Below are 16,402 nucleotides of genomic sequence, written 5' to 3'. Positions count from 1 at the left end.
ACCAACACTCAGGGTCTTAAAAATAATTGAGAAGAATTTGCTACCTTTGTATAACATCAAGAAATGGTTAGATATTCTAGTCTTCTTGGATAGGGACAAATAAATGGAGGTCCTGTCTCTTGCAGGTTTGGGGTAGGAGACGTTAATTTCCCACACATGAGATTACTGTGTGATGGATGTCCTCCCCTGGGGTAGGATGGGTGGGAGGGTGGACTAGCACGTATGGTTCGTATGTTCCTTTCTAGTCCTTCCCCACTGCAAAAATTAAAGCAGTGAAAATGGAGTAAAATAAATTAGTAAAAGTAAATTAAAGATTTGTTTAATATCTTGGGGGCGTTTTCTTTAATAAAACAATTATTCCACTGGTGCTTGTTGGATATGAGATTATTATAGCCAACTTGGCGCTACACACCTCGTTGGGTATCTATCATCTCATATCCAACGTGTGCTCGTGGAATAATTGTCAAATATCACCCGACTGTCCAATCTCATATCACAAAATCCATGTTTTTGAATTTAGGGAAAGCTGTTCCTAAATGTTTTGCCTTATATATTCAATGAATATAAAACCTCATAGCCTACATTTGGTCCAAAAGTATTTTGAACTTCATACATTTTCACTCCACATAGCTTGCAGATTTTCCCAACCTTTGTCCTCAGCAAAGTATGCAGTTCTCAAAACAGGTAAAATGCTGCCAACAAACTTTTTTGTACCAAATGAAGGCCACTTTATTTTACTTTTACTGCGCGCGCACGCACGCACGCACACACACACATACATACATACATACATTAGTTGACCACTCCCCTTGGGGCTTTTAAGGGCCAATTCCCACCCATCCCATCCCAGGGGAGGACATCCACTACACAGTAATCTCGTGCGTGGGAAATTTATGTCTCCTACCCCTAACCCTGCACGAGACGGGGCCTACGGTTTATTCGTCCTTATCCAAGAAGACTAGAATATCTATCCATTTTTTGATTATAGAAAGGTAGCAAATTCTCCTCACTTATTTTAAGACCACGAGTATCTGTCCGGCCGGGGCTTGAAACCACGACCTCCCACACAACACAATCCGGCACTCTAACCAATTGAACTAACCGGAAGGCGATTAGCTCAATTGCATTTACATTCATTCAATTTTTTGTCTGTTGAATAACACTTACAATTGAATCTCTATATTCGGAGTTTCCTCCATCAATGATGATGTCTCCGGGCTCCAGAAGTGGGACCTATTTAGATAGCAGTAGAGGTCATGATGAGAATTTCTGTAAGTTTTATAATATTTTTAGTAATATTTCTGCCACAATGGAGTTAGGGTTTAGGCTGTTTTAATGAAAACAATTCAACAGAGTAAATTGGCAAATGAACCTTTGTAAAAAAAACTATTTTGATAAACCCTTGGTAATGAAAAAAACAAACAAACAAAAAAGTCAAAATAAAACAAAATGAGGAAAAATACATTATTCATCTCAGTAATTCAAACAATGAAGAAATGCTTAGAAACTGCAAAAGAGTTTTGGGACTATTATTCAGCTAAACTTACAAGCTGCGCAATGAAAGCATCAACAGCAGAACCAGCTTTAACCAACATCATGACCCTTCTTGGTTTCTTCAACTTGGATACCATGTCTTCCATTGACTTGGCACCAATGACTTTAGTGCCTGGTGAGTATGGTGCAAATGATAATTTTTTTAGATGCAAGTCTAGGACTATGGGATAATCAGTATGGTGAACAAGGGAAAAAAATCTAAAAGGAATAGAAAGGTCCGTGGCTCCAGACTTGCAACCCCTCTTATACCAGTGGTTGCTTTTACAACTTGCCTGTCATCAAAATTCTTGTAATGACAAGATCCTACATTGCCACTCAACTGGCTGATTTGTTTAAGTAACTGACAGAAAAATGGGGGAGAAGTGGGGGGGGGGGGGTTAATGGCGACACACTCAGTTAGCCAATTTTGGACCATATAAAAATTGCTCGGATCTGTTCCTGTTCTCTAATATCACTGCCACATTGAATATCGATATACTAATAATAGTTCTCTGTATTATCTGCATGGGAAACAAAGGGCAACAACACTTATCACATCAAGAAGATATCTACTTAACCCATTAACGTCCAGTGCGCCCGTATGCGCCCATGGGGACCTACAGCCTTTCTACGCCCTGTGACGTCATCAATTTTAACCCTGGAGCACGAATTCGAGCATCTACTTGAACGGGTTGAAAATATCTTGCAGACGATATCAGAATGAGCACAATTGAGTGGAGGAGATTGGAGAAATAGCCAAAAAACCGTGTCACTTTGACCGGAAAATCTGCACGAAGATTGTGTTTCACTACCCACCTACCTTTCCGAGCATGTGCTTTGAAAATAATGAGTAGTTTCTGAAAAATCTCTACACCAAACTGAAGCCTACTCAATTTCCAGCAAGTGAGGAGAAACTTTAGGCAAGGAGAGGGGAAAAAAAGGGCAGGAGAAAGAGAGAAAAGTAGAAGTCGTAAGTGGGGCATGACTTTTCAACCCAAAAACTATGTGGAAATTTTGCTCTCTGCGCGTGCCCGAGATTTTCAGGCCGCCATTTTGCATTTGGATCGAAAGGCCGTCGAGTGCACGAGCTGTCAAGTGGTTTTTGGTAAGTTGGAGCTTTTAAAACCCCAACAGTGACCTGAAATCTGCTGTCCTAGCTTCAAAACACAGTTTTCCACAAAAGCTGCGGCCATTAATGGGTTAACAAAGAAGCAAGTTTTTTCGGAAAAATCCACTTTTTGGCATTAAGCAATCAAATAGGTTAGGGTAACCTAAAATCAGGTGAAAAAGTTAGGGTTAGGGTATCTTTTAGGGTTAGGGTTAACCCATTAACGTCCAGTGCGCCCGTATGCGCCCATGGGGACCCACAGCCTTTCTACGCCCTGTGACGTCATCAATTTTAACCCTGGAGCACGAATTCGAGCATCTACTTGAACGGGTTGAAAATATCTTGCAGACGATACCAGAATGAGCGCAATTGAGTGGAGGAGATTGGAGAAATAGCCAAAAAACCGTGTCACTTTGACCGGAAAATCTGCACGAAGATCGTGTTTCACTACCCACCTACCTTTCCGAGCATGTGCTTTGAAAATAATGAGTAGTTTCTGAAAAATCTCTACACCAAACTGAAGCCTACTCAATTTCCAGCAAGTGAGGAGAAACTTTAGGCAAGGAGAGGGGAAAAAAAGGGCAGGAGAAAGAGAGAAAAGTAGAAGTCGTAAGTGGGGCATGACTTTTCAACCCAAAAACTATGTGGAAATTTTGCTCTCTGCGCGTGCCCGAGATTTTCAGGCCGCCATTTTGCATTTGGATCGAAAGGCCGTCGAGTGCACGAGCTGTCAAGTGGTTTTTGGTAAGTTGGAGCTTTTAAAACCCCAACAGTGACCTGAAATCTGCTGTCCTAGCTTCAAAACACAGTTTTCCACAAAAGCTGCGGCCATTAATGGGTTAACTAAATTTTAACCACAGATAAGGTCTAGAAAATATAAAATTATTACCTTTTGCTTCATTAGCTAAAAATCTGTCAACTTTTTCAACAGTTCTGTTAAAGGCACAAACCTTGAAACAAAAGAAAACAAATAAAATATCAATCATCCCTGAGTACAATTCAAATTAAAATGTTTCTTGTTCTGGGAAAGGAAAACAAGCTAACCAAAGAACATTTTAAAATTTCTTTTGTTTGCCTATTGTTTCTCAAGAAACCTATAAATCTATATGCATTGAAGATCATTCATAAATTAATCAAAATTAATGTTCTTTTCGGCCAATTGACAAAATTGAAATAAACAAAGATGACTTCCAAGAAACAAATTGGAAAAAGTAAATGTTTTTTAAGTTAACACTTATGAATTTAGCTTTGATCTTTATTAACTCCCCATTCATGCCTGTTTCAAGTTTCAAACATTTAAGTTCTCCTACAGTTTTCACTCATGATTGCAAATATTTACAATCTGAGAATGGAATCTTTAAAAACGATTCACAATTTTACTTTGTCTTTCCTTTGACACAAACACTTAACATTCTTCTTTATTTGGCAAATTCTTTTGAATTTTTTTCAGCTTTTATGAGTCATTAGCAACGAAATTCTCAAATATTGCCTCATGTCCACACCCTTTAAGTTTGACACATCAAGGATAGGTCATGGGTGACTCACTAAATAGTTATTAATAGCACCAAGATTTTCTATGTAATGGGAAAAAATATTCCTGTTTAGTTTGTGTGTAGCAAATTAAGAGAGGTCCTCTGTTTATGTTTGCAAGTGAAGAGAAAAATAGTCACTGTGATTTTATTAATTGTAACTTTATGGAGAACCCTGTAATTTAGATCCAAAAAGAAACTGCCACAAAGAGTTCCTAAACATACTATACCAATAGTAAGGAAAAATGTTATAATGTAGGGTGGTTCCTATATTTCACTAGTTTGTATAGAAAAGCTCAATTGTGTTTACATTGTTCAAACTGATCAAGCCTGAGGGAATGGTCACTGCCTTAGTAATAAATTAGCTGTAAAGGGAAAACGCTATTTAGGAATAATCAAGTTCTGGCAATGTTATCATTGAATGGGTTTTAGTTTGACAACAAAAAGATACGGAACAAGAGGAAACCACAAAATTTCAAATTACGTAATTTTCTCCAAGTCATATAGCAAAACCTCCTTGGTTACAAATATAGTAATTCAACTTGGTGTAGAATATTGGAGTTAACAGACAAAAAAAAAACACAATGGCTTGAAAGTGTGCCATTGATTGCTGTGATGTGATTGGCTGATGTATATATCTTTCCAACTGATGTTGATGTAAAGGGAAACCACAGATCAAAGAGTCAGACTACGTTGTTCTTTTCATTACCACATGACGTAAAGCTATGTAGAACAAGGAAAAAAGTAATGATAGTGATGTCCAATCAGTGAAGCGAGAATGATCTGTTTTTCCAAAATGGAGGACTTTGACCTAAAAGTTTACTTGAAACTACTGTAAATACGAGCAAAACAAACATACATAGCTCCAAAACATCGAAAAAATAAATGTTAGCCGCTTATATTAAATATTGGAATAAATTACAAACACTAAGAACAAAGAAAACATCAATTATCAAAAGCTGATGAATAAATTGGTGTCATGCAATCCTGAATTGTCAAACCCCAACAAACTTGGGCATTAATAAACTTTTAGCAAATTTGAAAGTAAAACTTACCACGAATCCATGATCGTTCATGTTTAGGATTAGGTTTTGACCCTTTAAGACAATAAGAAAACCTCTGAGCTCAATTAACTGTGTCGAAATTTGCAAAATCATGTTAGGCCAAAATATTGATCAAGACAACTTCAGAGTCTGTAAATGCAATGAAATAAATGTGACTCACCATAACAGCTAAACCGATCAAAGCTATGTCTGCCCTGCGATGCAAATGAGAAGAGAGAACAGAAAGGCGTTGAGAATTTTGACTCGACATTTAGCAAATTTGGACTAGACCATTCGAACTCAGAGCTCCATGTCGAGCGATTGGAACGCCAATTTTGTGCAACATAAGGGCAAGGGTAGATCCGGGCTAACAACAAGATCAATTTGCAGCAATAGTCGAAACTCTCTTTCTGGATTGTTAAGTAAAGAAGCATAAATTTTAGCATACTTTTGTTCAGCCATGTTTCTTTACAATGTTTCCCAGGCGTCAAGACTTGGATATGTACAGCAAGTGCTGAAAAGGGTGGTTACATCACATGAATATTTATTACCCTAGGGAGATTTAATGACCGCGTTACACCAATCAAATTCTGTCACATCGTAGCTTGAGCAATGAAGCGGGAAAGTTTTAACTAATTTGTTGTTTTACTGGGACTTCTCGTTTAGGTTCAAGCTTGCATGAGAATTCTGCGCGCATTTGAACGAGAATATCGGAAAAATACACCGGTTACAAGTTAATCATTTCAGCATACATTCTGTCCATAAACATTGTACTGTACATTCCGCACAACTGCCGATATTAATACCACGTGAGATGCACGTGGAAGTCAATAGTTTCACGTGTCTTTTATGTTTTCTTCAGTTCAGTTATTAACCCATCTCGTGCGGATCACCACCAAGTAAGTTTTCCTCTGGATTTGATCAGGAATTGTTTCATTTATACCTTTAACCTTCTTTGCAGAAGGTTGAAGGTATAAATGAAACAATTTATACCTTACTTTATGAAACAACATTTTTACCTTACTTTATGAAACAATTTATACCTTACTTTATACCTAAAGTTTTTTTCTTTACAGAATTATTCTCCAAGCATGGTTCAAAAGGAGCTCTTTGAAATCATAAAGCAGAGAAAAGAAAAAAAAAAAGATATTTTCGATACAAAGCAAGCAAAATTGTATGTTTGTTCAATGCTTTTTTGTTTTTCCCTTTTTTCAAACTTTCTCTCTTTTTTCTTCCTTCCTTTCTTTTCTTCTCTTTTTTCGTTTTCGCTAATCTTTTGTTTGTTTGCTTTTTCAATCGGAGCTTCACGTTTTCCTTTATCTCTACCAAACGGTTCTCTCTGTATCCAGCTGTGACAAATATATGGTAAAGAGTTTATAGAGTCAAGGAATACAAGAGAATCAAAAGCCTCGGTGATATCACTTTACCAAAGAGGAAATCAAACGCAAATAAAGTAACGTTCACCACTAACACCACTAAAGTACCGCACGTGCAACACTAAAAGGTAACGATCAAACATAACTAAGGGCGCACATCACGTGGCAATTAACCACAGAATCCACAGAACGAACAAAAGGCACATCACTATATTGAACAAAAACAGAGCACATCACTACCATAGCGATAGGACAAGCAAAGGGAGCTTGCATCACCACCGTACCAATCAAGCTAGACATATAGAGATCGCGAAACGTGACGATCAATAACAATAATAATAATAATAATAACGTATTAATTTCTAGTGCGCTTTTTAACATGTATTGATCAAAAGGGCATTACACTTGTCAAAATCTAGGAATTCAAACACAAAGAAAATGCATATCACTAACGTAACGAAAGCAGAGAAAGTACGCTGCATTAATACACCAACGCAAACCAAAGAGAGTGCGCTACACAGATGCAACAATCAAAGGCGGAAAAGGGTCCGCGTGAAACTAACATAAAACAATCCAATACAAAACAAATAGAGCGCGCAACACTAAGGCGAAGATCAAACGCAAAACAAGGAGATCGCGCAACAAAACGTAAAACAATCAATACAGAAAAGAGAAAGCGCGCGAAACTAAAGTAACGTTCAAACGCAAAACGAAGATAGGGTGCAACACTAATTTAACGATCAAACGCAAAACAATGAGAGCGCGCAACGAAACGTAAGCCAATCAAATGCAGAACTAAGAAAGCGCGCGATACTAATGTAACATTCAAACGCACAACAAATAAAGCGCGTGAGCTAATACAACATTCAAATGCATAACAAATAAAGCGCGCGACACTAATGTGACATTCAAGGGCAAAACAAATAAAGCGCACGACATTAATGTAACATTCAAATGCATAACAAATAAAGCGCGCGACACTAAAGTAACATTCAAGCGCATGACAAATAAAGCGCGCGACATTGATGCAACATTCAAACGAATAACTCTCAATAAAGAAACGACAACTTTGAGTTTAAATTTCCAAGACATGTATCGACATTCTCATGTCATCTTCAGTTGCAAATGAGATACCTATGAGAGAATCTATCCAGTTGGTTCTCAACCAGCCAGGTTTTATGAGCTACCTAAAATGCACCAGGCTCGGCCGCCTAATGAACCACCTCCTTTTCGACCCACAGTATCTTCAATAGGTACCTACAATTACAATTTATCTAATTAAGTTCCTTCGTAATCTTCTTGAGCCACATGTCCCGCGTGAATACAACGTCCGCGACACGTTTTCTTTAGTACATGAAATCAACCAGTTATCAACCTCAGGGAAGTTCATGGTATCTTTCGATGTTGAGAGTTTGTTCACTAGTATACCTCTTGATGAATGCATTGATCTGGTGATCAGATACATTTATCAAGGTAACCCTGGTCTTAAGATAAACGCCGCTAACCTTAAAAACGCTTTTTACCTTCGCAATAGCTGAGACTGGTTTCTTGTTTAAGGGTGTGTTTTATGATCAAATTGTAACGTAGCCCTACACGTAATTTGTAACGTACCGGAATATAAATTCAAATGTACAACCGTTAAAAGCTCATTTGCAACTGAAAATAACATCAGAATGTCGAAACATGTCTTGGAAATTTAAATTCAAAGTTGTCGTTTCTTTATTGAGAGTTATCGTCACTCTGCTGTCTTTACGTCCTTTTCAAACGAATAACAAATAAAGCGCGCGACACTAATGTAACATTTAAACAAATAACAAATTAAGCGCGCGACACTAATGTAACCAACAAAACGCAAATCAACGAGAGCACGAAACAAAACGTGAAACAATTAATTGCAGAACAAAGAGAGCGCGCGACACTACAGTATCATTCAAACGCAAACAATGAGAGAACGCGACTTAAACTCGTAATAAGCAACGAAACAAATGAGAGGGTGCGAAACTAAAGTAGTATTCAAACGTATAACAAATAGAATGTGCGACTCTAACATAACATTCAAACGAAAAACAAAGAAAATGTATGACGTAAAGTTCAAATGCAAAACAACGAGAATGTGCGACCCTCACGTAACATTCAATCGCAAAACAAAGAGAATGCGCCACTCTAACGTAACATTCAAACGCAAAACAATGAGAGCGCGCGACAATAACGTTTACATTCAAACGCAAAAGGGTGTGCGCAACACTAACGTAACAAGTAAACAAAAACGATCAAACTTTCAGAGAGGAGAACAGGGATCATTAGCGTCACAATTAACGAAGAAGGCGACTGCAGGATTACCAAAGTTGTACTATCAGCGACAAAAATTATGGTAAGCTCTCTTGTACTTGCAAGAACAATTGTTAAAAATTTCAATCTTCAAAGCTCTTCTCCTTGCAAGATGCCACCAGTAAGTTAACTGGAAAGGCCCAGAAATGTTTCAATGTTTTAAGTTGTCCAAAAGAAACGTTACAATTGCAAGTTAACTATTCTAATTAGCAACTTCTATTAAATTAATATATCATCACACCATCACGCTTGCCATATCAATCAAAGCTCTTGACTAAACAAGAATCAAATGTGGTAATCGGACATTTTGAATGGTTATTTCTGCACACTACATTTAATTTTATCCAGTCTCTTAACTTAAAATGAGTATTTCTTCGCCTTCAGAATAAGATATGATGTAACCCTCTCAGTTGTTCATCAGAGCTATCATCAGGTAGTATATTAAAGAAAATAAGCAGTCTCACTAGAATTTCCATAAGTTAAATACCTAGCCACAGAATGAAAATCTGGATGCCAAATTTATCTATAGTTTTCATTGAAAAGCAAAGCTCATATAACCTTAAAACCCAAAGAGTGACCAGCATCTAATTTCTCCTTACAGCAATACAGCTGGATCACTCATTACGATCACGAGAATGAAGGAAATGATCACAAGACAAGGAAGATTTGATTGTTAAACAAATTCTCCTTGTCAGCACCAAAGGAAATGTATAGAGAACAGTATGGGAAATATGGTTACTGATGTTACGGTGTACAAGGTAAGACAAAATAAATATTTCCTTCTTTGGCCAAGAGTAACAAGATATTTATTAGAACCTTTTCCTATTATATGTTGTATGTTGTGCCAGCACCACCGCTCAATGTCTTCAATTCAATACAATTGCTACTACATACTACTTAAATGTAATGGAATGATAAATATAACCTCTAACTTCTTGTTGAGACTGTTGTCAGATGTGTCCCTTGTCAGCTACAGAAAAAAGTAAAAGGGCAGGCCCTCCAGTATATCACTGCTAACCCTGTGAACTAACCCAGGGTAAACAGGAGATTGGCATCTAATATCAAATCAACATCCTTTGTTTATTCAGACTTCAGAGCAAACCAAAAAACCATAATTTGGATTCTAAAAGCATTAATTAAATCTAAAATCAAATTCTTGATTCATTAACTTTTACTGAACGGGTATTTGTTACTGCAAGTAGTATGTAATCAGTGTGCTGGTCAATGACAACTTGTTAGGTACCTGTCCTTGGACACTACAACCATCATTTGCTTCTGTTACACACAGGTTACTGGGTTTCTATCAATTTCTTTACCAAATATTTGCACATAACACTGCAGCTATTACTGCAGTAGCTTCCATAACTTCTCAACCTTAAAAACCCTCATAAAGCTTGACCAAGAAAACCCCAGTTGCAGTGCTCAGGAGCAATTTCAAAACAGATTTCATATTTCATGGTGCAAACTTAAAAAATACATTTTTGAACAGTTGTCCAGTTTCTTCCATGCCTGAGCTCCACTTGGCATAGTCATAATTATAACAAATCAAATTTTTACTCTTTAATTGTGCTCTCCTCTCACTGCTATGTCCTTAAAAGTAAGTAAAATGTTTTCTGTCAAAATGCCACAATTGTTTTACCGAGGTTCTTCCACAATTGGATCTGCCTGGTCACTAACATCTTCAATAACAGTCTTGTGTTTTATTGCAGGCTTGGTAGAAAATCCATTGTTATCGTGTGGAGGTAAAACATATTCAATTGCTGGAACCTCTTGTGAAAGCAAGTGATCAACCAGTGCAATGTCTTTGCTACGTCGCTCTACATCTTCAGCCTTTGTCCAAGACATATCAGCTTCAAGCCGATAGGCTCCTAAGGCCTCATGAGGACAGCTTGGCCCCCATTCCTGTGGAAAAAAAGGAAAAATAACATGTAATGATGACTTGAAAATGTTTTTTATTCTTACCTCGTTTTAATGTCATTTGTAATCTACTAATAATCAGATACCCAGCCACATGGAATCTGTTTTTCACTATACATGCATTTTGATTGTGTCTTACTTACGATCTATTGGACAACAGAGATATCATGTGATAATATAACCATTACAAACTTTTGTCTATTAAATCATACAAAAACAAATAGTTTCCATATTACCAGTTGTCTGTTCAGCAAAAAATAACAGAGGACTTGAAAATGTAGTACTCTTGACTGTGGTTTGTCTGTCACTTATAAGTTCTCACCAAATTTTGATGTCATATGTGATGTAACGCTGAACAGACAAATGGCAACTTGAAATCTATTAATTCAATATTTATTATGGAATAATCCACAATCATCCATAATTCATGATACAACTGCTACTAGACTAAAATGTCAGTGCTCTTCTTGAAATGGGGATTAAATATCTAACCCTTTACATCCCAACAACTGTGTGCATGTTCTCCATTCTGTTCTCCAAAGTGCTGACATGGAGAATTTGTTTAACAATCAAGAGCTTTAGTTAGTGATCATTTCCTTTACTCTTGCAACCTTAGCACATGATTTAGGGGTGATGTTGACAAAACAGATGCTTGTCACTCTTTGTGTCAAAGAGATAAGAAATCTCCAATAACTACCAGTGCCTAATTTTCCATTGGAAAGGTAGGGTGGGGTACAAATGGCTTTCAATGCAATGTACAATACAAGAGAGTAAAGTGAACAAAATGGTTTGACCTCTGTCAGGGGGGATTGGATATAATTCAGGTCTGATGAAACAATTGGACTACCCCACAATTATGAGGGACATGGCTGGCCAGCACTCTCCTTAGTGGGACCTTGTTTTCACTAGCTTTGGGCTCATGAAATGAACTATGGAGAGTTGTGATTGGACAGTCTAGCACCAAAATACAGATTTAAAAAAAAAAAAAAAAATTCAAAAGAACATGTATAGCTTTGTTATGTTTTCACACATAAGCCCTTGAGAGTGTTGTCTTGTTACCTTTGGTGATAGCATGGAGAAGTATGTTGTTCCATTACTTCTTCTATACAAGTAGTACATTTGGCCTGGTCTTTTCTTGAAGTTACAAGCAGCATGGTGAAGTTCTGCATCCCTTTTCGTTTCCTCTAAAACTTTCCTTGCCTGAAAAGAAAATTTAGCACAATTGTTACTTTTCTATTGAGGGCATTCATGAAAATAACAACCACATTTCTTTTCTAATCGAGGATCCAGAAATAAAACAGTAACTCTCAACAACACACATGACTATTGATCATAAAAAGGCCTTATCCCACACATCACTAAGCAAACTGTGCATCTCATTAAACAGCTGTTATAGTAGAAATTTACAAATGTCTTCAGATTGTATTAATTTACAAGGTAGACATTCTACAACAATAGCAACAACTTTCAACTTATTGTCGTGTAAATCAAAACAACCACAAAAATAAGAACTGTTTTCCAGAATTCAATCACTCATATTTAACACTTGACCTTAATGACACTAATGCAATGGTAAGCAATGGCTACAAACAAAAAAAACCAGACAATATGAATGTTCAGTGGCAACACTTAGTTGCTTACAAAATAAATTTTTTAAGGAGTAGAAAGGGGTGGGGGTTGGTAAGAACAATAACTCAAGAAAGGCATCAACCATACATATTACCCAGGATTTATAACCATTACATACTTCTGATTAACTTACTAAAACAGATACCCCCTAATAGCTGAAAATCTAAAGACAAATGTAAAATAAATTCCAAAATTTAAGTCCACATTAAAACTCACTTGTTCCTGAAGATGACGGATCTGCTCTGCAATCAGTATCAGTTTATTACTTGCAGCACACCTGACAAACTGATCAGCCTTTTGTACCTCTTGGGCCAACACCACCAAATCGTATGGATCACCATGTCTGTGGACACGGTCAGGGTTTACAAGCTGCTTGGTAGCTGCTGACTCAGGGTCATCAACAGTATGTGGAGTGAGTGCTGACAAAACATTTTTACACCATTAGTGGGCTTGAAGTTGCTGACTAAAGATGGCAGACTAGCCAGCAGTTTTAGCCTGTTACTGGCTCTTGTCTTGAAAACATCAACCAGATATTGAGTCTCAAAAAGTCATTTTCTCCCTGAAGTGAACCAACTTGTGAGAATAACATGTGAGAAAACTGATTTGCACAATCTGTACAATAATAGCGAAGTGGAAACAGGATGTGAATTTTTCACCCTTGGACATAACCACCATGCAAATTGATAAAAAGGTAGTTTATCTACTGTTTTGGCCCTTTCATTCCCAGTCGACATAGTTGTCTAATGAGGTACCCTCTCCAGGGCATAAATTAGGAGTTTCAGTTTTTTTCTGTCAACATTTCAATCCATTTAACTTTGAAGTTAAACACATGGTTCTTGCACATGGAGTTTGTTGCCCTGTACTGAGTTTAGAAAGTCAGGGGAAAACCAATTTACTTCAAACTCGGACAATATATTTTCTTTCCAAAGGTACTGTCTTTCACACATGTTAAAGAGTGAAATAACATGTTACGTCACAAGTTGACCTAAGTTTTTTAGCGACCCCGTCGATGAAATAATTTGTAGGAGTGATGTAGCTCCTTTTTTTTTTGTTAAAAGAAAAAAACGCTGATTTCTTTCTGAACAAATACAGTGATTTTTTGTAAATCATTTTTTAAGTGTAACGATGACTCTAGAATACAATCATATTTCGAAGAGTTTACTTTCCGGAAATTTCAAGGCCCAAATGCATCAACAACATCCGTTTCAATACTCACCCAACACTGCAGGATCATCCATAGCAAGGAAATACTTCGAGCAAACACTAAAAACCGTCTAGATGATGACTCAACCCAACCGAATGATAAGATACCTCAGCCTCTTTCTTACGCAATGAAGACTTAGTGATTTTCCTTACGCTCCAGGAGGCGAGGAGGCTGGGCTACAATCACCGCTGTACAACATGGATACATAGTGTTGGTGGTGTTACTGTCATATAGTGGTTTACCAAATTTGAGATGACTTTACGTTCATCACCCGTGAACAAGGTAATCTTCTTCCCGACCTAACCGTACTTTGGCAAAGTCAACCTCCTCTGAGAACACTTTGCATTATTCTGTACATACGTCGTGATTCTCTCCCTGCATGTGTCGTCAAATACGGCTACTTTTCCAAAGTCGGGCTCACCGTTGATGGAGGTGGCGAAAGGGGGATTCCAATCACTCACCACGCTGACTTTTCTAGTAAATCACGCATCACGGATAGTTTTTTTAACTGATCACGCATCACATAAGGAGGAGTAAGTACGCTAAGCTAATACTGTAATATTTCAACGCATCGGATGTTTTTATTTAAAATTGTATTGCTTCCAACGTTTTTTATTCTAGAATGAATTGCGTTTCACGTGTCATATCGCTTTTTTTTAGGCAAATAAAGACAACTTACTTGTTGAAACTAGACGCTCCGCGAGTGTTTACTCGGGCTTCTTATCGCCATATCGAATGGTACTTTACAAGTAACGAACACAATAAAAACAAAGTTAAAGAATCAGGATATATATAACTCAAGAGTTAAGCTTACTATAGATATTTACTATTCAAGTTGTTTGTTACTTCATAGGTCAAAGAGCGTTCACTTATCACGGAAATCTATTTAGTAAGTCTAGTAAATCACGCGTCACGCGCTTGTAAAATAGCAAATCACGCATCGCGTTGTGAAGTCCGGTCCCGCTTCACGAGGATAACTTGGTTTCAATCACGCGTCTCACTGCAAATTTTGGGGCCATCAACGCGTCACGCGAATACCCTTTGCCACCCTCTTTAAGATTTTTTCGGGGGTGACAATACACCTTTGCCATAATGGCGGAAAATCCGATGGAGGTTTGAGACTGGTTATGAATAATTTCACGAAAGCGAGGCCACCCGGGCACCGAAAATGACATTCCTGGAGCTTCCTTAGGAGATAGAAATCTCTCACAATTCAAGACTGAGAACTTGAGACTATGGTTGAAGGGCAGAGGTGACCCAGCGAAAGCTTTAAAGACAAAAGCAAGCTTGTGACAAGGCTAGTTTCGAGCACAAGATGCGTACTTCGAGGTGTTTTGATTGCTTGAGAAAATTGTCAATTGTGATTACTTACACTTAAATTGACCTAATTTCTTATATTTTAATACATCAAGAGCGGAAAGGTTATAAACATCATTGATCCTGATCCCAATAATCTTTATTCTAAACGAAAACAACTGCGCTCGGCAAACAACACAAGTTCACACTCCGCCGCTAACGACATGTTCCCGTCAAATTCTCTGAATCTAGTATGTGGAACTACTCACTTCAGAAGATGCCTCTGTTTACCAGAGCGGAATAAAACAATCATATAACACGCTCTGAGGTCTAGATAATTGTAGATTTCCATTAAAATAGCGTTGATAGGAAACGAAGTGTAGCAGGACACAGCAGAACTGTCGGCGCGAAATCTTTCAATAGAAAAAGTCTACTTTTTAAACATTCATTCTTCTTTGAAATGCTTTCTATTTCTCTTTAGAGCTCTTCTATTCTCATTTCATACTGTTTCACAAGCGCGACAACACTCTGATCACTCTGAATGCATGCACCCTTCGACTCGACCAAATCGGTCTGAGTTTCGACATCTTTTGTTTTTGCCTAATTTTCGACATTCTTTTCATTAGATTCTACAGTTGTAATCTGACTCTCTAGCTGTTCATTCGATTTATCATTTACGCTGCTTTCCGAGTGTGCACACCATGAATAAAGTCCTGAATGATTGATGAGTAGTTGTTTTACTAGTGAATCTTTGAGGTGGAGGCTTTTTTTGCGCAGCGAAGTACACCACTGAAATACCGAAGGTACAGCATTGGTTTGAAGGCATATTTTGCCCGCAATACTTTTCTTCAAGTCTTCCATTTTAAAATGGTGCGAGCAGACCATGGTTGAGTCCAAGACTTTGAAGCTTTTTCCTTCCTCTCGACGGATTGCATGAAGCCATTGCTTTCTCGCGAGTTTTTCTTTTGGAAACGAGTTTCTCGCGAGTTTTTCTTTGAAGTAGGATATTTATTAACCGTTCACGTCGCGATATCCCCTTGTAGTCCATGAAGGAACACAGCAGTGGCATGGCATTGTACATATTAACTTGAGCCTTAGCTATATTAGTAGTCGATTCTTTGAGAAATAAAGCTTTTTGGATCGATTAATAAATTGTGCCAGAAACTTTTTGACAAGCGCTCACAAGTGCACAAATCCATGCCCGGGTGGCCTCGTTCCCATGCACTAGTTTTAGTCTTCACTCGGCCGCCGCCATTATGGCAAAGATGTATGGCTTCTCAGTCACTAGCACTTCGTAGTTACATGGTCATGAATAGCCAAACACAACTATACACTGCCGTTAGTGTTACTTAGCGCTAACTGACTTTCGGCAGGAAGAAACTTCGTCGTTAAATCGCTTATGATGGCAGCCGAAGGCAGGGAGGGGAGCCGAGGGGATT

The 16,402-nt window shown here is 37.8% G+C and overlaps 2 protein-coding genes and 1 long non-coding RNA gene across 3 annotated transcripts in view; 1 reads left to right on the top strand and 2 right to left on the bottom strand.

Moving 5' to 3' along the window:
* Window positions 1-5,767, bottom strand: part of LOC111329391 (6-phosphogluconate dehydrogenase, decarboxylating) — a 20,318-nt gene extending 14,551 nt beyond the window's left edge. The window contains exons 1-6 of the mRNA XM_022934090.2: window positions 5,662-5,767; window positions 5,395-5,428; window positions 5,226-5,267; window positions 3,531-3,591; window positions 1,548-1,666; window positions 1,168-1,233 (exon numbers count right to left, since the gene is read on the bottom strand). Coding sequence (XP_022789825.2) covers window positions 1,168-1,233; window positions 1,548-1,666; window positions 3,531-3,591; window positions 5,226-5,267; window positions 5,395-5,428; window positions 5,662-5,675 — 336 coding nt within the window. The 5' untranslated portion in view covers window positions 5,676-5,767. The remainder of the gene's footprint in view (window positions 1-1,167; window positions 1,234-1,547; window positions 1,667-3,530; window positions 3,592-5,225; window positions 5,268-5,394; window positions 5,429-5,661) is intronic.
* A 3,939-nt stretch (window positions 5,768-9,706) lies between these two features.
* Window positions 9,707-13,839, bottom strand: LOC111329392 (uncharacterized protein C1orf50 homolog). Its single transcript, XM_022934091.2, has 4 exons — window positions 13,680-13,839; window positions 12,680-12,882; window positions 11,894-12,034; window positions 9,707-10,819 (listed from the first exon to the last, which is right to left on the bottom strand). Exons 1-4 carry the CDS (start codon window positions 13,699-13,701, stop codon window positions 10,553-10,555), a joined length of 633 nt encoding a protein of 210 aa, XP_022789826.2. The 5' UTR covers window positions 13,702-13,839; the 3' UTR covers window positions 9,707-10,552.
* A 69-nt stretch (window positions 13,840-13,908) lies between these two features.
* On the top strand, window positions 13,909-15,111 carry LOC148725297 (uncharacterized). The gene is made up of 2 exons (XR_015990501.1): window positions 13,909-14,200; window positions 14,328-15,111. It is a non-coding gene; the product is annotated as an uncharacterized LOC148725297 (long non-coding RNA).
* Window positions 15,112-16,402: the final 1,291 nt, after the last annotated feature.

Source organism: Stylophora pistillata, chromosome 8 (genome assembly GCF_964205215.1).
Source record: "Stylophora pistillata chromosome 8, jaStyPist1.2, whole genome shotgun sequence".
Classification (NCBI taxonomy): Eukaryota; Metazoa; Cnidaria; class Anthozoa; order Scleractinia; family Pocilloporidae; genus Stylophora; species Stylophora pistillata.
The sequence above is the reverse complement of the archived record's forward strand: the minus strand, read 5'-3'. Positions and strand labels throughout refer to the sequence as shown.

Coding starts and splice junctions, on each gene's coding strand:
- LOC111329392 (XM_022934091.2), bottom strand. CDS start 13,701: ATGGATGATCCTGCAGTGTTGG. Junction 12,035..12,679: donor TCCGTCATCTTCAGGAACAA/GTGAGTTTTAAT, acceptor TTTTCTTTTCAG/GCAAGGAAAGTTTTAGAGGA. Junction 10,820..11,893: donor TCTCCATGCTATCACCAAAG/GTAACAAGACAA, acceptor TTTTTTCCACAG/GAATGGGGGCCAAGCTGTCC.